This window comes from Aptenodytes forsteri, unplaced genomic scaffold (genome assembly GCF_000699145.1).
Source record: "Aptenodytes forsteri isolate BGI_AS27 unplaced genomic scaffold, ASM69914v1 Scaffold16, whole genome shotgun sequence".
NCBI lineage: Eukaryota > Metazoa > Chordata > Aves > Sphenisciformes > Spheniscidae > Aptenodytes > Aptenodytes forsteri.
Window position 1 is genome coordinate 2,682,876 of NW_008794753.1, and position 21,560 is coordinate 2,704,435.

The window sequence follows — 21,560 nt, forward strand, 5'->3', positions numbered from 1 at the left end:
AATTACAGGCTGCAGAGATTCTTCACAGTTGGAAAGAAATTAGTAAAGCTGTTATCTCAGAAATTCAGCTTACAGATATGACAAGCACAAGTTGTTATGTAAGTGATTTTACGTGGTCTAGATAACCCAGGGATAAAACTTGTAAGTATAGAAGCAGAATAACTCTCCTAATGAAAACTTAAGTTTTCAAGTGGATCCCGAAGATAGAAGCTGTCAAATTGCTTAGGGCAAAACTTCTTAACTGAGGGAAAAATCCTGCTGATCCTTCACCAAGTTTCACTAAATTAAGAGCACTTAATATGTAGTATACTGTCCTTAGTTCCTTGGCACGTCAAGTCTTTGATTTATCACCCAATTCTTCATAGTTAGGAAAAATTGTTATACAGTCATTTGGGCTGAAATTCAAAGTATTTCATGTGCAGAAATACTATGTCTCAACTTTTTATCCTGCAAAAGTAGATTTCATCATTCGGTTAGATGTGGTGCCTGAGAAAGTTTCTTCCTCTAGTAGCTGTTGAAATTTTTCTGTAGCGTGTATCAGAAAGAGGATTCCTCATTGTTACATGGTACATGTCAAACCACTTCTCAAACAGAATGAATTTAAACTGCTGAAAATAGCTATAAATTACTGTCAGTCAAGAACAATTTCTTAGGTTAGACTAGTAAGTAGCTGTATTTTAATTGCAATAGTGTAAACAGGGGAAAGGTAGTCTTGCTGAGGTCTATGGTCTGGAACTACGCCTAGACAAAGGATCCAGAGTCAAGGACAATTATCAGGCTAGCAAAAAAGCGTCCAAACTGCTGTCAACATACAAACAAAGATAATAGTTTGTTAAAACGGCTTTACGTGTGAACTGTGTATCAACTAAAGAGTTACTACAGTGCTGTCTGTGAACTAATGCTCGCAGCAACCATTCACTGCAGGAGACCAAAGGTAAGGTTATCGCAGCCCAGCTGAAAAGGCTCTTGTCTAACTGCTGTGGAAATGCCTTAGCTAGTGAGAACTAAAGTTCCCATCCAGTAGATGTGAAATTTTATTAGCATAACTTCTAGAACACAGATTGTTTAATTAAATGTTAATTAGATACTTAAATAGTCCTGCTATTCAGGAATATTCTTACAAGGTTCTGCTTCAATCCCTAACTAGTTGTAGAAGAAGAAAAAAAAAAAACAACCAGACAAACCTAAAACTTGTAGCGAGAGAATTCTTTAGATTTTTGGGGCAAAATCTGACCCAGACCTGAGGGACACGATGTGTTACAATAGCCTTTCGTTTGCCACCAGTACACACGAACATCTGACAGAAGCAGAGCAGAAAGAACTTTGTATCTTATTGCTGCTGCAATCTATGACATTGTAGTCCATAGCATAAGATCAAGTTTTCAAGTTAAAGAGAGAGAGATAGCTCTGACTCTTAAGTGCCCCAGCAAGCTCTGTAGAATTGCAAATTGTTAGTTAATACTGTTTTTATTTTTGGCCACCAGTACACACAAACATCTGACAGAAGCAGAGCAGAAAGAACTTTGTATCTTATTGCTGCTGCAATCTATGACATTGTAGTCCATAGCATAAGTAGAAGATCAAGTTTTCAAGTTAGTTAGATAGCTCTGGCTCTTAAGTGCCCCAGCAAGCTCTGTAGAATTGCAAATTGTTAGTTAATACTGTTTTTATTTTTGGTTTGGGTTTTGTTTTTTTTTTTCCCTGGTCACATAGAATACGGTAATCAGGAAGCATAAATACGCAGCATAAAGGGTGAAAGTGTCTTACCAGAATCCTGTCCAATATAAATCACTTTGAAAAGTAATTTCTTTGGCAGGTTATAATCTGCACTGATTTAATGAAGTAGTATATAGCTCTCTTAGACTGTCAACAGTCAGAAATCATTCCAGGCTCCCAGTACCACATGCTATAGCTGTTGATTTAGAGCAGACCATCTGGACTGACAGCTTGTAAACCCGTCCAAGAGAAGGAAAATGACAAGCTGAAATATTTGTAAATTGCTTGGCAATTTTGCACGTAGACATAAAATTCCAAAGCAGGGTATGGTCTGTGGCTATCGCTGTATTATAATATGGCCAGAATTCAGTAAACAGTGAGATGTTTCCTAGCTTCCAATATGCCATTCATAGGGCAAATTGATCACAAGTTTCAGCAGAGGAACTGGCAGTACCAGCTTAGCCACACTGTGACTTCTAGCCCTGTAGAATCTCTGCTGTTAGAGGAGAAATTACAAGAGATCTGTGAATTCACATCTATTTAAAAGAAGTCACCATGGTTTTGGGGAGAAAAAACAAAAGCTGCAGCGCTCTCAGTGCATTTCTGGCACAAGACAGCCCCCTCCCCCTTACCCCTACCCCCTTACCCCTCCCCCCAAGTTTGAGTATTTTTCCTGCCTGTACTGGCTTAACTTTTGGTATTGAAGGTTTTGAGATAATTATGATGATAATGAGGATGAATGGAATTCACGAACTGGGTACATGTTGATGTTTTAGGTGTATTACGCTCTTTCAGGTTCATTCTTTCGATTCTTCTGACTACAGGCTGGGACATGAAGTGCTTGTTAGCCACTTAAGCAGCATATAGGTATCCTTGGCCCCACTTAGGGGTCGCTGGTTTTCATTTTTCTGTTTCTCGGACAGAATAACAGGTTTTTATTTGTTGCATCCCACCCACCACCAATTGTTACATAACCTAGATCCAGCATTACAAGAGGACTACTCCTTTTCCATCTTGAGTGGGTTCTGTGCTGCAGCTAGGACCAATTAGGTGTCTCAAACATTAAGTGAGTCATTCCTATTGATTCAGATAGAGGGAATGTGTGTTAGGAGCAAATAATGAGCTGATATTTCACAATAACTGGGCTTTGACTTTCCCCTGACCTGACTTACCGCTGTGCTGCACTTCGATAATTGTGTTCCAATCAGCTGTGTACATTGCTTGAAATAGAGGTGGGTTTACTTACAGTACTTCCAAAATCTTGTTTTCTATACTCATCTTAAAAGAGAATATAACTTTGATTTTGCTGTAGCAATTTTACATGCCCATCATTTTCAAAGGAAGCTATCTTAAAAGAGAATATAACTTTGTGATTTTGCTGTAGCAGTTTTACATGCCCATCATTTTCAAAGGAAGCTTGGAATAGTTATAATGTAGAGTAGAGATTCGAGGGTGGGGACGGGGGGGGACCAAACTCCAAGAGCAAATGTTGCTGAGATGGCAGTACGGGTAGCCTCAAAGCCACCTAAGCATGTCTGATCTGTTTGCAGAGCAAAAGCCATGCTGCGTTTGAAGTTTGAAGTATGCAAAGAACTGAGTAAGCACATGGAGCTGCTTCCAAAAACAGGTTACGTTCAAGCTCAGTCATCCTTCAGTGTGCAATTGAAGTTTCTGCCCAGGTAATCTAACAACATTAATCTTTTCAGTATTTAAGACAATAGCTGTAGGAGGCTGTCAGTGGAAAACATGAGCAAGTCAAAGGTTTGTTTTTTTTTTTTCTTCCTTCGCACTGTAGCAGGCTGGACTTCACACTGCTGGTGTCAATGCAGTCCTAGTCTCCCCACTCTCTCCCCCTTAAAAGTTGCCAGATGCTCAAGGAGGAAATTAACTTGGATCACATACCTGTGAGGAAATGCTTTTCCTGTGGTGACAGCAGTAGTGTGAAAATTTTAGCAGTTGCATTCCTGGTAGGCTGCTCCCATTTCTGTGGGGAAGCTATTCTTATACAAGGGAGAGGTTATCTAGGCAGGTGGCTGCTTCATGGATCAGTGGTTAAATAATTTCGGGACAAGAACTCCTGTGCTTGCTAACTAAGGTAAGAATGGTTGGGCTTCCTGTTCATATGTCTCCTACCCATGTACGTTTTTCTCCAAAATATGAATGTATTGATCTTGAATTTCATGTAGCATTTTATGTAACATCTTCTAAGATACAAAAAGCCTTACCCCAGCAAGTTTCTCTTCTCCGTTTCATGATACATCTTACATATACAAACATAACTTAGTTGTAGGAAACAAAGAATTCCAGTTTTTAAAAATTTAAATTCAAGAGCTCTTAATTTTATTTACCTCGTCATTGCCATCCTAAAGAATTTAGCAGGACATTTCTTTTCAAATATAAATTAAATTATATAGATCTTAATTCTGGTGTATAGCCAAATACTTCAGGGGCTTCCGCATTGATTGCTGCTGCAAACCTGCTGCTTTTTTCATACAGGTTATCTAGTCCCAGTTATGTGAGTATATTTGGATTTTCACTGATGGCTAGTCCCAGAAATGTGAGTATATTTGGATTTTCACTGATGGTGCTCAGCAGCTCTGGATTCTAAATTGAGAGTCTAGTCACTGATTTTGAAATTTTCACCAGGTTAATATTCAAAGAACTAAAAGTATTTACAGTTCTTCCAACATCTCAAATCCTATCAGATTACAACAACAGTAACCATTATTATGACATTTTTCAGTTCCTAAACTTCAGATGCTGTAAAGCACTGTTACACTTACTGAGTGGGTAGCAGCATAGCTTGGATTTAGGACACTAATCTTCCTTTGAAAAACGGGGAAGCTTCAGAAAGGAGATTTGATGAGATTAAGGCATTTCTGACACACAAAATACGTATCTGGCTGTTTCAGTATACAGATCAGTTTTAAAAGACCTAACGCACAGGGGGAGTGCGTGTATGACAGAGAAAGATGGGCTTGCTACAAGCTGATGTGAAGTACTGAGCTAGTGACACATTTCTGTAAATGCCTTCTTGTTGACTTAGTATTATAAGCTTGATTTTCTCAGAAGAAAGAAGTGTTATATTAAAAGTAACACAAAAGTAAAAAGAAACTCATTCAGCAATACTAAGTGAACAGACAGATGACTGAAGGCTTGGGAAGCTCTCCCGAGTATTCTGTGTACACTGAAATGTTTGGTCAGACGTTACGATACTCATGTAACTTTCTGGGTGTTGTGAAGCAGACATTTTCTGTGTATTTGAAGGCAAGTTTTCTAATCGGCTGACGTTCAGAATTCCCAAATACCACATCTTTCAGTTTTTCTGCATTTGGAACTAGTCCTGCAGATGCTGGCAGTCTAAATCTGATTTGTCTTTTCTACTTCTCTTTAATTGCTTTTAAGCATAAAGATGCCGTTTTCGGAGAACTATCTGAAGGCTTTCAGTATCTTTTCCCCAAGGCATAATAGCTAATTTAGAGTCCATCACTGTGTATGTACAGTTACAATTATTTTTTTCCCCCTCTGGATTATTTTGTAATACACGAATTTCTTCTGCTATTCTAATGCCCTGTGACAAAGTGAAAGCTGATACTTTATTCCTACCTTGTATTTAACTCCAGTTCCTATCTTTAAACAAGTTAGCAATGCCTTTGAAGATCACCTTCTAAAGTCACATTTCAGACTTGCAAAATAACAGCCAGCAAGATTTCAGATCACCGTTAACTATTCTTTAACAATACATTAAAAAACTGCATGTAATTCCAGTAGTAGTAGTAGGAACATTGTCACTGTGGAGACCTAAGAACAGGAAGCAATTCACTCTGATGCTGTAAGACACTATAAATAGACCAGCAGAGCTAAAAATGGTACAGCTTTTGTATTGTCTTGGCTTGAAGCTCTGAAATTGAGCTTATGATAGCAAGATGCTTCAGCTACAGAAAACCCGCATATTTCTTATAAATTACTGACCTGGTATGTAATCGGACACTATTGGTCTCCAAGTTTGTTTCACTTTATTTATGTCTCTGTGCTTTGTGATACAATTGGTTCTACCTCAAACTGGCTGGTAATTAACTAACACCAGTGTCAAAAGGAAACAATTGCCTAGGTTGGGTTGGTTATGTGCTGTCGTTGCAGCAAAGGTGCAGAAGGCTTATATTCTGATCATAAAGTAAGCTTTAAGTTTTTCAGAATTTTAAAAGGCTGGATGGCATTTCAAAAAAAGGATAAATGGATGCAGACCTCTGTGAATAACTCCCTTAAACTCCTGCATGTCCAAAATCCTGTCTTTAAAAAATAAAAATAAAAAAATCCAACATGAACGTACAAGGTCAATTATTCTAACTTCATTGCTAGACACCCTTGCAATCCGTGCATACCTGCTCAGAGCAGATTGTCTGGAGGTATGCCATTCTGTAGGAAGTATGTGACAAGTCCATAATATTTCAGATCTGACTGCATCTTCTTTTTCTTGGTCAGAAGGTGGAACTTCATAGGTCACTAATTTTTGATTGGCATTTTCTTCCACCATTTTCCCTAATACGTGCGTATATCTTACATACAAGATTTTAGCTAGACTTCACTTCAGTGAAGCACTGGAGTTGATGCTTAATCAACTATACATGTGAATACTCCTATTGGAGCACAAGTACTGTGTAAAGATTAAAAGCTGTGATTAATAAAACTTGTAGACCTTAAGTACCACATTTTCTTTTTGTTCAGAAACACGTCCATCAAAAGTTTATTATTCCCCTTAGCCAGAAAACAGTCAAAATATTTTTATGAAACTGAGTGTATTTTTTTATTTTTAGGCACTCTCTTCCTGAAGATGCAGGGAACTATTTTAATGAAGAGACAAGAGTTCTGGAAGTTCCAGTGACAATACTGATTGTGGATAAGGTTAGTGATTTTTATTATGCTGGTTATCAGACTGCCAATAGATGTAAATTATTTTAGTGAATATTCGCTTAATGATACCTAATCTTAACTAGTAAAGAACTAATCTGAAGTCCTATGATAATAGTAAAAGGTGCTTAAAGTTATAATACAGATTTGATAGTTTCTTCTTGTCAGCATGTTTACAATACAGAGAGTTAAATTCTTTCTAGATAGTGCTCATCTATTCCCTAGTAGTTTCTTTTGTACCGGAGTTATCGGATAACATAGCACAATCTTTTTATTCTGACCTGTACTGCAGATGTAGCGTATTCTTAGAGTTTACATTTCCTGGAGATGCAGGTGCGACCATTCTAGCATATGGAATTTGAGATACAAATTTTTTTTTTTTTTTTTAAATTTTGCTTATAAGAGACATTTCCTATTGCTTATTTTTGGAGAACAATGAGGCTGAAGTTCAAGATAGGTATGTTACATTTACAGATGTTATTGTCAAGGAATAGAGTAGAATAACTTTTTTGCAGTTATCTTTTTGGATGACATTTCACTTAAATCCTGTCCTTACAATGCCACAGATGGAGGTTTTTATCCTGTGCTCTTGCATTTGTTTCAGGCTAAAAAAGTTAATTTTACTGTCCATGCAATTGTTACTACTTCTGATTTGGAAATCAGTCCAGCACGAATCAATTTTGGATACTGCACAATCTATGAAGCTGTGCAGGCAAATGTCACGCTAACAAACAAATCCATCTTGCCACAAGAGTTTGGATTTGTGGGACTTCCAGAGGTATGTAGTTATCCCACACACACCTCTTCTTGTATCAACATATATTTAATTGTTATGAAAACATGTTTCAATGTGAGTATAAATAAAGCATAACTGGTTCTTGCAAACCCATGGAAATACTTCTGCCTGCAGCACTGTGGAAACACACCGATTGGTTCTGGTTTGCGTAAATTTCATCTTCTTATACCCTAAGCATTTTCCAAGCAGTGTAAACATCTTCGAGGAGATTTTACTATTCTCACCTACATAACATTATTAAGCTAACTTTATCCTATTAGATTACCTATTTTTTACACCAGGAAATCTACTAACAGAATACCTGGTGCACTTTTCTTTCAAACTCACAGGTCGCTTATACTACTAAACAAAGGCTTAGGGATGTTGCTTTGGCCTTGAGGCTGAGGAATATCGCACAGTTTGCATGCAAATGCCTAAACGCTTTGTCTTTAAAGCAGGATGGCCATGTCCAAACTGCTTATGGGGAACCGTCCCCTGAACCATGCCTAGGTATTTTCTGACTGACTGTAAGTTGACGTGGAAGCTAAATGAATCACAGGAGCTGCCAGTTTCGTGTGGGCTGGGTCTACGGAATTATTTGGGTTTTTTGCAAAAAGTTAGCTGTTCAAGCTTCATAATAGCATGATGATCACAGTGTGAAATCATTTGGCATATTGGAATCGGAGCTAGAGGAACCTGACATTTAATTAGGCATTCTCCCTTTCTCTGCTGTTTTAGGGATTAAAATCAAGGAGTTAGGTAAAAGAAATTGGAATCTTCAGCTTCGTTAAAGCTTTACTTCACAGCATGTGTTTCATGATTAGCTTAAAATGTGATGGGGAGACATTCTTTAATCATCATCAGCTCAAACACAAACCAATACACATTTGTAGATATTAAACCGGTACTTATCACTATGGTATCTGCACATCATACAAGAATCAGCTCTTCAGAGACAGAGGGGGAACTGTTGAGATTCTTATCATATTTCATTCAGTTGTCTATGAAGAGTAAATAAACATCTTTAGAGAAAGGTGATTACCAGAGATGGTAAGAAGCTGGGGAAGAGATTCTACTGAAGTCTGAGTTAATGGATTTAATGCCTTTCAAGTTATTTTGAGATGAGAAATCTGCACGTCAGTCAGACACTAGTCACTAGCTCAAATGAAAGCTTCTCACTAGAAGGTTTCTGTTTTCCTGACATTTGTACATTTAGTAACAAAATGTTCTTATCTTGCTAGTAATGCCTTAATTTATTTAATAATTTGATAATTTAACTAATGTTTTCTTATTTTAATAACAAGATAATTTAAAATGTTTTCTTATTTTAATAACAATAATTTCTTATCCTGCCGTTTTGAAGTTTGTTGAAAAATAGCCCAATGATGGATTTGGAATTCTTCTTCCCCTTGAAAGCCTGACATTGGACATAATCTTTAAAGCTAACAAGCTTAATTTATTTAATAATTTGATAATTTAACTAATGTTTTCTTATTTTAATAACAATAATTTCTTATCCTGCCGTTTTGAAGTTTGTTGAAATTCAGCCCAATGATGGATTTGGAATTCTTCTTCCCCTTGAAAGCCTGACATTGGACATAATCTTTAAAGCTAACAAGGCAAAAGAGTACAGCTTTGAACTAACCTGCAAGTCAGAGATTAACAGGTATGTTAAGAAACTGATTGAGTGGTAGATAATCTAGAAGTCTAAATCACACTGGATTTCCACTGTTAAGCTAGTTCAGAAAATAAATCCCTGCTTTGAAGAGGTAAGGCTAGGATAAAAATGTGAGGCGGGTAGGAATTCTCCAGTTGACAAGAGATGGTCAATGCCTATTAGTTTCATCCTTCGTTTACATGTCTGTCTTTACTGAGGTGACTTTTCCTATCCCACCTGAAATTTATCCTTGTCACATGTCCAAGCTGCAAGTTTGCCCCAGGTCATCTTAACCTGCAATGTTCTGCTTGCTTTTTCAGCAGAATTACTGAAGGATTTTTTTTGTAAAAATGCTTCATACATTAAGCTAATGCTACTAAAGTAATGATGGCATAAACTTTGATTTGACTGGATGTATTTGCAGAAGTTCACAGAGGAAGAATTCAAGTAGGGACTCTAGCCAATTGTGCATTAAAAATAGATAGTATTATTGTTCATCTTTAGGCAAAATTCCCATTGCAAGCTTGAAATTCTGCTTAAATAGGGACTACAGGATTAGTTCCCTATTTTCCGGGCTGATTAAGAGACTATTTTATGCTGAGACAATTTATCATGTGTTTATTTTTAGACAATTCAAGCTGTCATGCAAAGCAGTTGGAGTCCACCCACCTCTTGAATTGTCTCATTCCTTAGTTCAGTTTGCTGCAACAGCTTTAAATGGTGTGTCTACAGCAACGCTGTATGTGATGAATTCCCATGTGAGTGTCAACCACTTTACTCGTGCTGTCCCAAGAATTGGCAATGGGGAAGTTGCCCCTGTTGGACCCACTTCATTTGAATTCCGTGTGCCAGAAGACTGTCCAGTGACAATTACACCTTCTGTTGGAACTGTGTTGCCTGGGAAGGTAAATTCACTTTAAACGTCAAGTGTTCTGCCAAATGTTTTGATCATCTACATCCCTACAAATGCTGTCACTTGTAAATGAAGCTCAAAGCGTAAATTATTATTAGAATAGCTGGAATATTTTGTATTGTTTGAAATAATGTTTTAAATTGGACATGAGGGATTAATCATCACAACTGGCTAATGCTTTATGGGAGTTTTCACCCTGAATGTTCTTTCCCCAGTGTTGTCAGTATGATTTATTTGAAGAATGTTTAAATATCAAAAGTATTGGTCATGTAAAACCAGCCCACTGTAACACAGTGGACTTCCAAAAAAGCTGCAAGTGACCTTATCCTTAGGATCACCTTATTCACTTGGAAAAAAATTGTATTTTATTTGTTAATTTTTTTTTGCTGTCGTGTGTATGCTCCTATTGAGCTTTGTAGGTGTAACACATGTATGAGGGCTGAATTTTGCCTATCATTCTTGTGTATGCTCTCACGCTCCCAGAAAAGCTTGATTCAAGTGTCCTTCAGACCAACATTGTCAGATCAGCTAATCAGAGAAGAGGCAGTTCGGAGGCTTTGCAGAGCAGCTGCGACAGGGGCAGAAATACAAGTAAGGAATGCTAAGAACTAGCACATGCTGTTGGTCTGTTACTTCCAGATATTTGTTGCTCTGGATGGTATTTTTATCATAAAATTATTTGCATACTAATGAAGCCCAAACTTACGATCCATGTAAGACCTGCCTATAAAGGACAAGAGTATGACTGTACTGTTGCAATTAATGTGTAGTCTGTTCACTGAGCAATAATTTAATTTCATGCTAACAATTTCAAAAGCATTCCTAGAGGATTTTCTTGCAAATGCTAACTGCAAGTACTCTTAAAAAAAAAAAGATGTTTCTACGCTTCTTGCAGATTTACAGCATACATGGACTTTATATGCAATGCTGTAGATCAGTTAATTTATGTGAGCACCTGTGGTTGTCTTTAATTATGAGATAAAAAGGTAAAATTCCCATGAGAGATAGTCTTTTATTTGTCTGCTCCAATAGGGGAACTCTTTTTTTAAGATGGGGTAAAATATGTCCATTTCAACTTAATTTTACATTATTAGAAATGTATGTAATAACTACAGTGTCTATGGCTTGTTACCATAATCCTACTGCTGTATCCTTGTTTCATGCATTCTATCACCTCTTAGGTCCTGTATCCTTGGGCCAGGGACTGTGTATTTGTAAATTGATGTCTTGATTGGATTACCAGTGATCACCCTCAGTGTATAATGTCTCTGTGTGTGTATTTGCAGAAAAGGAAGAAAGATGAAAAGAGAGAGGGAAAGAAATTAAGCATTTCCATTACCAGACAGCAGTCTTCCAGACAGCTTGTAAGGGATGGAGGCAGTAAATACCTGACTTCTCTATATAGTTCTGAACAACCAAAATCCAAAGAGTTAAAGCCTGAGTAAGTCAGCAAAAGCATCTTGTACTACGTAGATAACATTCTCTTTATAAGTGGTTTAATAAAAACCTATAGGTAGACAAGAAAGCAAACTGTAGAGAAGAAATAGCTTTAGCTATGTTGCAAAGGCTGTTTCCAAAATTAGTACTGCTTTTAAACCACACAGCTGTACCCTCTCATGTAAGGCAAAGAATCCCTTTATGCATCAGAGGGATTGAAGACTTCAAAGAATATATCAGAAAGCATGAGATGTGGCTGTATGGGTAAATCTGGCTGAATCAACAAGGGTATTATTTAAAAGGGCAACTAAAAAGCTGAACTTAGTTACCAAAAGAAACTACTACTAATACATCTTTTCTGAATAGGTCTAACAGAACTGACTACATTCAACCCAGATGGAAACCATCTCATGGCCCATAGCCATAGCTATGGGTTAATTTTTTTTTTTTTTGGAGGGCTTACATAGTCCATCGTATTAGTCATGGTCATCTTCAGTCCTGGAAATGTAATGGTGCTGTAAAATGTGTGTTAAGCGGTCATTTTACAATACATGTCACTCGGTGAGAATTAACATTACTGGCATGTGCTATCTAGAAATTTGGATACTTGGATGCAAAATCTGATACTTGAGGTTCCTTGGTTAGCATATAATTCAACTTTTTAGAACCACACTTCTGCCTAATCTGAGGAATTTAGAAGTGTTTGGAAGTAAATACATGCCTAAACACCAGGCATTTGGCTGTACTAGATGTTAGATATTTTTGACTAAAATCCCATGTTCATTGCAATCCATTAGTTATAATTTTTAAATACTTTCAGTACAGGTCATAAACATAGAATTTATATTTGAAAACCCCCATTATGAAGTATTGCTTGGCATATTGCATTACAGAAATGTGATCGTGTGTTTACATTTCATTGAAATGATGTGGAAGTACTGGAAGACGCTGGAATACTTAATGTATTCAGCATAAGGAAATCATATTAAGGATTTTTGCAATCTTTAGTATAACATCTATTATCTGGGTTTATAATTTTTATTCTCTTTGGCGAGAAAAGCAAACCACTTAGTCGGGTGGGTCCATTACTGTGCATCAAGACAGTCGCTTATTTTCACTGTTATGATCAATTTTGAATGTGTGACTAAGAAACAGTAAACACAAGTAGCTCAGCAGATTCTATTTGATTTTTTTTTTTTTCCCTTGCTCTCTCACTTTCTAAGATGACTCTTATTCCTGGATTTTCTAGTTCCGATGCTTATATGGCAGCCCAGGCTTTCCTGATGAGGAATTTCAGTGGGAGGTTTGAAAAATACATCATACCGTGCTTTGTTGCAAGCGGACATATCAATGAAAAGAAAGGCTCTGAAAACCTAAGCTGCAGGTATTTGCAATTAGATATGTGCAATTCTTGATAGTTCAGAAATTTCAGGGGGAAATGGTGGGCATGTTAGTTTATTCCTTTGGGGAGGAAATATGTTTTCTGATCTTAATTACTTCATAGGTCAGTGGCAGAAAATCATGCTTACAACCCACTAGTTGGGTAAGAATCAAACATATGAATATCAAAGTGGCTTAAAGAATAATTGTATGAAAAATTTAAGCCAGATGTAGTTCATCTTTCTGCTTAGGCATACACAAAAAAGCCAGCCACCAAAAATTATATATTGTTTTTAATACCAGGTTAATGATATCCTGTGATATGAACAGAATAAGAACAGATTTCTGATAATAGTTTTTATTTCTGTATGATCCAAGAGCAAATATCCTTTTACTATCTCTCTAGCCCTTACAACACCTTGTATTTGGAGTTGCACTGTCCAGCTGTAGCACCATCTGTTGTGGTCACTTCAGATAATGGAAAAAACACAGTAAATTTTGGTGATGTTGCAGTAGGTATGAAATTTGAATTCAAGTTTTGAGTTTTTTCTGTCTGACATTAATTTCTTCTGAGCATAGTTTTGCTTTTTCTTTTACATTGTTCAGTTGATTTTCAAAAGTCAATATAGAAATTAGCCCTGTAATAGGTACTTAGGTGGAAAATTAGGAGCCTATCTGGCCAGCTGAGGCATGGAAAAAGCAGACTTGATCCTGAAACACGGAATCGGGAGGTCTATAAGTGACTGTACAAATTTGAAAGTATTTTGGTGAGCTTTGGCTAATGTATTAGCCATAGAAATTGAATGAATGTTTGGCCCAGGTAGAAGCATGAGTGAAAAGGAAGAATGGTAGTGCGTGAGTGAGCATCATCACCACTTCTTGAAATGTTTTCATTCCTGTCAGGTCACAGAATGATTAAGCAAATTACAATACAAAATATCTCCCCAGAGATGCTGGAAGTATCCTTGTTTGGAACACGTAAGTTAATCTGCCATTCAGCTTTTGTTTAATTTGAGTCTTTATCTGTAGGAACTGTTTGACACTAAAGCAAGGAGGAGGTAGCAGATTTCAGACTTAATACACATCTTTCAGAGTCAGGCAGGAGGTGATGTGAAGAATATATTGGACGAGCCTAGGTGACCTACTGGAAAGCTTATTCCATTCCACCCTTTTAACTGAAAATAATTCTGCGGAGCGCCAAACTTGAGAAGCACTTAACCACTTTCTAGAGTATCAGGTACCGATGACAAAGCTAGTTTCAGTACAGTATGACGTACATGTGAGACAGAACCAACAACTCAATTTTTGCACAATGCTGGTCTGAATTTCTGAATACCTTGTAAGAAGAGGCTGCTACACTGGCTTGTCTGGGTTAAGTTGTGTGGGATAATATAGGAGAAGGCATGTCCCGGATCTTAAGGTGTTAATGACCCACTCCAGGCAAAATCTGAAAATGGAGTTACATGGGGATCTTACTGACTGGAAAAGGATCTTGAAGATATTTGAATTCTGTGGAGGGAAAAAAAAAAAGATTAGTTCGTTCTTTCTCTTAGTCAGTTATTGATCTCTGAAAAAGCTTACAGGGTGGTTGGTTTGTACATCTTTGGTCTGAACAACACTTAGAATCTGTTCTTACATCTTTCTCCCCAGTCTTTGTTTATAAACTTTTTTTCCTTGAGTTGCGCTGTTTTAGCCAGCATTCTCAGTTCTGAATCCCAGTGGTCCCTTCCTGTTGGTCAGACCAGTTGGAATGCTTGAGCCAGGTGAAAATAAAACCCTTATCATCTCTTTTTGTCCAAATGAGAATAAATGGGTGAGTAAGAGATACAACACTAATGGGGGAAAAAGAGGAGAGATGGAGAGATGTAATGGGCTGTGTAATATACACATATTACTGACCGGGATGAGTCTGTATGATAATAAGAAAAACTTTGTTGCCTGTGCATAGCCCCTCCCAACATTTGGATCTTTGTCTATAATCCAGTTAAATCCAGTTACTACTAAGTTCTGTAGTAATGGCTCATTTGCCTTAGTTACTACGAAGTTCTGTAGTAATGGCTCATTTGTGGCAGGGGGGGCAGTTGGAAGGGTGGGGGATGTTTTCCTTCAGCAAATGGGCTAACGCAGACATCCTCTTGGCAGTTTTTTGAAATGCTGGACATCCGGATGACAAAAACCAAATTAACCCTCAGTATCACTGGTCGTGGGGTGATGCCATCAATTGTTTGCTCTGTGGAAGAAGTACTCAATATGGGATATGTCATAGCCGGAGAGAAGGTGACTTCCACATTCAAGGTAAATCCCTCTATGCTGAACCAGAAAGCACATCAGCAATTTTTGTAAGGAGGAAAAGGAGTTCTGTAGTTTCTAGTCCGGCAGAACAGAAGGCTGAGTGGCAAACTGTAGACAAAAGAACATAGCTTTAAAAGCACGTCTGGCAGAGTGATTTGACGCGGAGACAGTTTCAGGCCAAAGGCAGCAAAGCTGTGCAGGGAGGATCTTGTTGCTGCTTCTGTCCTGCCTGCAGCCTATACAAAAAAATAGAGATCCAGTACCTTCTATAAAAGAAAGAGAGAAATGGCCTGTGTGATCTTCTCCACAGATCTAGCCAGTATGCCGAGGGATGTGAAGTCAGAAATGGCTTTGCTTTTACCAATGTTAGAAATATTTGTCCTCTTTTCTTTATTCTGTCCATTACTGCTACCACAATTGAGGCTGCTCTGTGTCCACACAAGCAGTGACAAAGGTACATGGGTGAAATGCAAAACTGGTCCTACAAAGAGCACATGAGGGTTTGCCATGGTACGGTCTAGGGAAGTTTAACCGATTCACTCATTCATATACTGCAAATTCCCACAGACTCGGAAACAGGCCAAGATCTAGGTATACTTTTTCTCCTCTCAGATTTTGTCTAAGTATGTCAATAACCAAAATATATTACTTGCTGCAAGACTCTTAAAAGGAGCCTGGTCCCTGTTGTTGGGGGCCAGGGGTTTACATGACACGTTATGGGTAGCAATAACACATGCTTTCAGTGGCATCTGGGTACACGGTAGTACAGTAATGCAGCAAAATAAATTCAGCCAGTTCACAAACTATGGATCCTACAGGCTTGAGAATAAATTTTCTTAATGAAAATGCTGTTGTGTAAATTAATGTCATCAGATACAGAACACTTCCACGCTGACCCTGCGATACTCCATACAACTAGATTCGCTTTCATCAACAAGGGACAAAGATCGGCAGAGACTTCCATCCTTTATTATGTCCTCTTTGCAAAGAACAGAGTTTGTTGGTAAACTTGTTTTTTTTTCTTTTTCTTTTGTTAAAGATTCCTGAAGTATAAAGCAGTATTACTTTGTCCTGTAGATCTACACAACTGTCAAAACCTGGGGCATCACATCTCTGAAATTAAAGACATAACTTTGTTTACCCAGTAGGAGCTGTACTAATTCTTTCAATATGGGTAGCTGTAAATTTATGCAGCCTGAGCAAATATCCACAAGTAAGGAGATACTAGTGTTTGAATCTAAATAAACCAACACAGTAATTGCATATTAAAGATTACATTTAGGGATGTCCATCTCTGTAAAACCACGTTAGAATATAGGAAGAGTTTGATGATGCTTCTTCAGTTCCTCTAGAGATGAATGCATTAAACTGATAGATGGATTTATCTGGCATTTCTAACACCCTGTTTTGCTGCAAAACCATGTATCAGGTCTTACTTATTTGCAGTTCCAACAAAAATTAAATGGGCTTAAAATATATGAAGAAGTAAAACAGAGCTGTCCTCCTTTCTTACTGGTATCCTTGTTTTTATTTACCAGGAACACAGAACTATAATGGCTTAAGCGTTTTCAGCATCTTTCCAACAGAAGGAGAAATTGATGCTGGGAAGAGTCAGGATTTTATTGTTACTTTCAGTCCTGATCATGAAAGTCTGTACTATTCTGACTGTCTCAAGGTTGTGCTCTTTGGCAAGGTGAGACAATCAAGATGCCTGGATTATGAAATCAAAGTCTAAATATGACCTACAGTGATTTTCATCAGCATGGGTCTTAGTAGGAGTTTCAAATAATTTTATCTAGTGTACAGAATTTGTAGGCAGAAATATTATCTTTATTGGATTAACTGATGTAGGTAGGAGATGGCAGGTTTGGGGCCCACTGATTTTTTTTTCAGGTTTTAAATATTCAGTTATTAATTCATAACAATAGCGAGTTGGGATTCAGTCCTGTCTTCTGCCCAGCTGTCCGCACTGTGTGAATGAGAGGTGATGGGAGCTAGGTTGCTGCCACACTGCGGAGCACAGCTCCAAGTGGGCAGTAGCTACTCTGCAAGTAGCATTTAATGGCCGTGGAGAGCGGAGCTACACCTGCGCAGTGCAAACTGACAGGTGCACTGAGTGCCAGGAAGCTGCTTCTGCAGTCGCTCAGCACGAGGAAGGAGGTTTCCATCTGTGGAGCAGCAGTTGAGCTTAGATGGAGCCCAAGTCAGGATATACAGGCTGGCAGCATAGCAGGTGGCTTTACACCATGTTCCAAAAGAGACTGACCAAAAGTTAATGAAGAGTGCCAACTAATGACCATCAGCAGGCACTGCAAACACAGAGCAGAAACTGGTAGTGAGCAAATAAGTACTGTTTCTCTCCTTGCACGTTTTGTATCTCCAGATTATCTTTGGAATTGCAGTTAAGAATGCAAATCAGAATAAGCTGAAGATGAATGGAGACTGGTCCTAGTTCACGAACTTTAGCCAAGTTTGGCGGCAGATGAGTTTTGCCTCTTTTAGTGGCTTTAGTATAAACAGTTTGTCCAGTCCCTTCCTGAGGCACGTTGCCCAAGAATGAAAGGTTGTTTAAAACAGAAGTGCCTGAGTGGACAAGACTAGGGGAAGGTGCAGGATTCTTGCATTAGAGTACAGGGCCTCTTGGCATTTATATAGGCAGATGATGTAATAATTTCTATGTAACTGGTGCCGTTGTGTCAGTATTCCAGTTACATCAGTACTTAAGCTGTAACCCGCATTTGAAGCATTCTTGTCCTATATAGAAAATAGCCCATGTGATCCACCTAAAGGGTGCAGCAAGAGATCATCCAATGTTTGTGGAAGGGGGAGTTCCGCTAGATGTGCCCATTGAGTCCTTGGCTGTAACATTACCTGTGTCACCGCAGGAAGCACTAAAAGGAGGTAATGTGTTACCACTTACACTTTATTACAAAACAGTGAGTGATGAGACATGGGCATGTTCCTCATCCTTTAAGAAAAAGTAAATTAAAGATAACTTTTCCGGAACCAGAACAAGTAAGTATTATGGTATAACCTATATTTGTAACATCACAAAAATGCAGGAAACTTCCTCTTAAGGAAAGATTTTCTCTTAATTTTAATGCACTTATATCTTAATGATGATCTTCTATCTTTGCAACTTGCCTTGCAAAAAATGATTATAATTTAATACTACTACAAAGTATTAAGATGTATTTGCTTCCTGCACTTCTCTGATTTGCATTAAATATTTATAAAATTATTTTATATATAATAACATATCCTGGAGTCTTCCGATTGTACTGTTATGAAACAGACACACTTTCAGGAGTTTGAGTTTATCCTTCCTTAATTTCTTTGGACAGGATCTGTGTTCAGAGACAGTATATAAGCAGCTCCCAGCTCCTGAGCTATAAATAAATCCAAGCACATACCATACACAAGTAGGAATATAGTACACACAATGTATGTGCCGTGGGGCTAGAAAACGAGCATGAAACTTGATAAGCAATTAACAATTACAGTTTGCAATTGCCAATTATGCAAAACCTCCTTTTGCTTAATTCTTCACTAACTCTGTAAGGAGGATCTCATATATGCCAACTCATTAGTTTGCCACATCACCACTTTGTTTTGAACCATCCTGGTGTCATTTATGCTTGTTCCAAACTGATAATCGCTCAGTTTTGACTGCCTCAAAGTTTACTTGATTCATATTTGCTCAGAGCTGCAAGAACCTGTGAAGTCCATTCTCCTCATTCTGGAGTACATCGAGGGAGAGAGTTCGCCAGTGCCAGCAATGACAGAACTGAAAGTTGGAGCTATACAGAGAGCTCAGTTTGCATCTAAGAAGGTAAAGTAATAAAAAGTGCAGTTTGATGTAAGGCGCTGTAAGGAATACTGACAGTGTACAAATGGCTACTAGTTCTTTCTGTCAAAAATTCAGTCTCTAAATTAAAAAATACAGCTTTCGGGGTTTCTGATAAACTTTACATTATAAAAGCATCAGTGTTTGAAAAGAAAAGATTATTTTTCAGGGGTTAATATGAGGAATTAGCATTATCATATGAAGTCAGCAACAAAATTAATTTAGCAGTTTGCTTCCCTGGTTCTGCAATACAGTCTGATTTCGGTCTGAGCACAGAACTAAATTACAGGTCTGATCCTGTTATTTTAGTGTAGTATTTTATGACAACTTGACACAATGAACAAGATAGATACTTGCAGTTTCAAAGGGCAGAAGCAATTTGGCAAGCAACAGGCCCCCATAGAGCATCTTGGCAATGCAGTCTTTAATAAACAGTCATTGTGTTTGAAGGAGCAGAACTGGCTGTAATGAGGGGGTGTGTGTGTGTGTCTCTCGTAGAACATGGAGTTCAGTTTTGATAGTCTGCCACTCCTGCAGCAGAAGGGATTCACTATTGAATCTGCGAAGGGAACGGTTGAGCCTGGTCAAGTAAAATGCATCAGTGTTTCTTGGATGCCACCTGCTGACTTTTGTGTAAGTTACAGTTGCTAAAGCATGTTGCTGCTTAAACTGGAAGTGTGTGGCAGCTGTTTTCACCAACTTGTAGGAGCAATACAAAAGCGGATCTTGAAGATGTCAGCAGTACAGGCTGCTTTGACACATTAGGATGATGTGATGATACTCCAAAGGGAGTATAGCCTGGTATAAACGCTGATATGAGAATAAAAGTCAGGAAGAGTACGTATGATTTGGAGGCCTGCTACCTCACCACAGACTTCCATTCATCTGTGTGATGAAAAGAACAAGCATTAGTCATTTGCATCTTACAGAACTTAGAACTTCTTACAGGTCACTGCATTATATAGCACCAAAAGGCCAAAATGCTGCTGCTGTTGACTAAAAGACACAGCTTTGATCACACTGAAGTGAGCTTTTTAATGCCCCTGTGCAAGAAAACCTGCAGTCCTGCTGACACAGAACTAAGTTCACATGAATCATTCTGCTACATTTCTTTTGGCTGTGGGCTGCCTTTCCCTTGGTATGTTCTTGGAAGTCAGTGGGGCCTTTTTGATTTTCCACTTTATGAACCCTGTTTCCCTGGCTACTTCTGCCTTTTTCTACTGCAGAGTCTAGGTATGAGGTCCAAACATCTCTACAGGGCTGTGATTGCCCTTCCTGATTCATCTTCTTGGGCATTCATGGAGACTGAAAGAATTTACTCCCCCGCTTTTTGTTGTGAGCTGTGTGTGGGATGGCAGAATGAGTAGCTTGTTCCAAAATTACAGGATTGCTGCTGTCATGTGCAGAAAGAAGGCAGTAGAGTTCCTGGCATGATGTATCACGTTGACATCGTGCCTCTTGGTAACCACTGGTTGTTACACAAGATTTAACACTAACTGACCGCTAACAGGATCCATTTCTTTCGCAACCCTCACTGCAGCGTACTCTATTGCTGCTGTGCCCAGTTGTCACGGTTGTAATGTGGTGACGATATCTGTAGCACTCTGGAGATAGAATGCTTAGTCATTGCTACTTTACTTACTGCAGTACGAACATTGCATGAAAATATAAAAGAGCCAACACAGTGGGAAGAGAGGTAACCTATAGCTATAACTGGTACATCTTACAGCTGAGATGTAAAATACATAGTTTAGAACTTGATCAACTAATCTGTTCTATGTAAAAAAAAAAAAAAAAAAAAAGTTGGTTTTATGTGTGGATTTTTTTGTAGGCCGATGACGCTCTGCTTGTGACAGCCCTCCTGACCTTAAAAGGTGACATTAAGGAATCTTACCGAATCCTCTTCATGGCAAAAGTTGTGTCTACATATGCTCCCACTAAGTGAGGGACACAAGCTGATGGAAAGGAAGATGGAGGCTTATATTACTGGGAAAACAGTGGATCTCGGTTGAAACATGGAAAGATTTTGAGATTGTTGCAAATATGTGAGGGGAGCAGGGAAGTGGGAAGGAAGGTGATGTAGTATTTCTGCTTTTTTCCCAAAAAAATTCTATGTAAACTCTGGTTCCACTAGTTTCATTTTCAAGCTGACTCTGTGACAATAATCTTGTGGTAGAAGAAAGAATTAATGAGGGGCCCAAGTAGATACATCTGCTGTTAATCACAGTGTCTTCCAAAGGTGGGCATTCCCTCAGGAGGAGTATCTTTTCTACATCTACATCGGTGAGTTTCAGACAACATATCTTTCTCCAATTTCAGATGCATTTTAATGGATTTGGAAAACCCTTGGCTTTTTCCCTCTTAAAAGACCAGAATAAAGCTTCTTATTCAAGTCTCCAAATTGTTTGAGCAGCCATTTTTACAATACACTATGAAATCTTCCTGACGACACATGGTCAAGGAGGAAATAGTGACCATGCTGTTCACTGAATCGCTGGATGTGGTTAGACACTTGCCCTAGATCATGGCTGTCCAGGAACTTTGTCTTTCTACATTTTTGCTTTTCTTTGAATTCTAACTAAGAGTAGATTTCTGCCTGTTACTGGGGAAGTTGGAGTGCCATGCAGGTATAACT

General features: G+C 38.3%; 1 protein-coding gene across 1 annotated transcript in view; it reads left to right on the top strand.

Moving 5' to 3' along the window:
* Positions 1-21,322, top strand: part of CFAP74 (cilia and flagella associated protein 74) — a 49,334-nt gene extending 28,012 nt beyond the window's left edge. Inside the window, exons 21-38 of the mRNA XM_019470728.1 lie at positions 3,267-3,395; positions 6,531-6,618; positions 7,229-7,402; positions 8,932-9,065; positions 9,685-9,961; positions 10,453-10,560; positions 11,256-11,410; positions 12,656-12,790; positions 13,193-13,302; positions 13,690-13,745; positions 14,480-14,599; positions 14,929-15,081; positions 15,952-16,081; positions 16,617-16,771; positions 17,841-17,979; positions 18,783-18,910; positions 19,424-19,558; positions 20,757-21,322. Of these exons, the coding sequence (XP_019326273.1) occupies positions 3,267-3,395; positions 6,531-6,618; positions 7,229-7,402; positions 8,932-9,065; positions 9,685-9,961; positions 10,453-10,560; positions 11,256-11,410; positions 12,656-12,790; positions 13,193-13,302; positions 13,690-13,745; positions 14,480-14,599; positions 14,929-15,081; positions 15,952-16,081; positions 16,617-16,771; positions 17,841-17,979; positions 18,783-18,910; positions 19,424-19,558; positions 20,757-20,870 (2,440 nt within the window). The 3' untranslated portion in view covers positions 20,871-21,322. The remainder of the gene's footprint in view (positions 1-3,266; positions 3,396-6,530; positions 6,619-7,228; positions 7,403-8,931; positions 9,066-9,684; positions 9,962-10,452; positions 10,561-11,255; positions 11,411-12,655; positions 12,791-13,192; positions 13,303-13,689; positions 13,746-14,479; positions 14,600-14,928; positions 15,082-15,951; positions 16,082-16,616; positions 16,772-17,840; positions 17,980-18,782; positions 18,911-19,423; positions 19,559-20,756) is intronic.
* Positions 21,323-21,560: the final 238 nt, after the last annotated feature.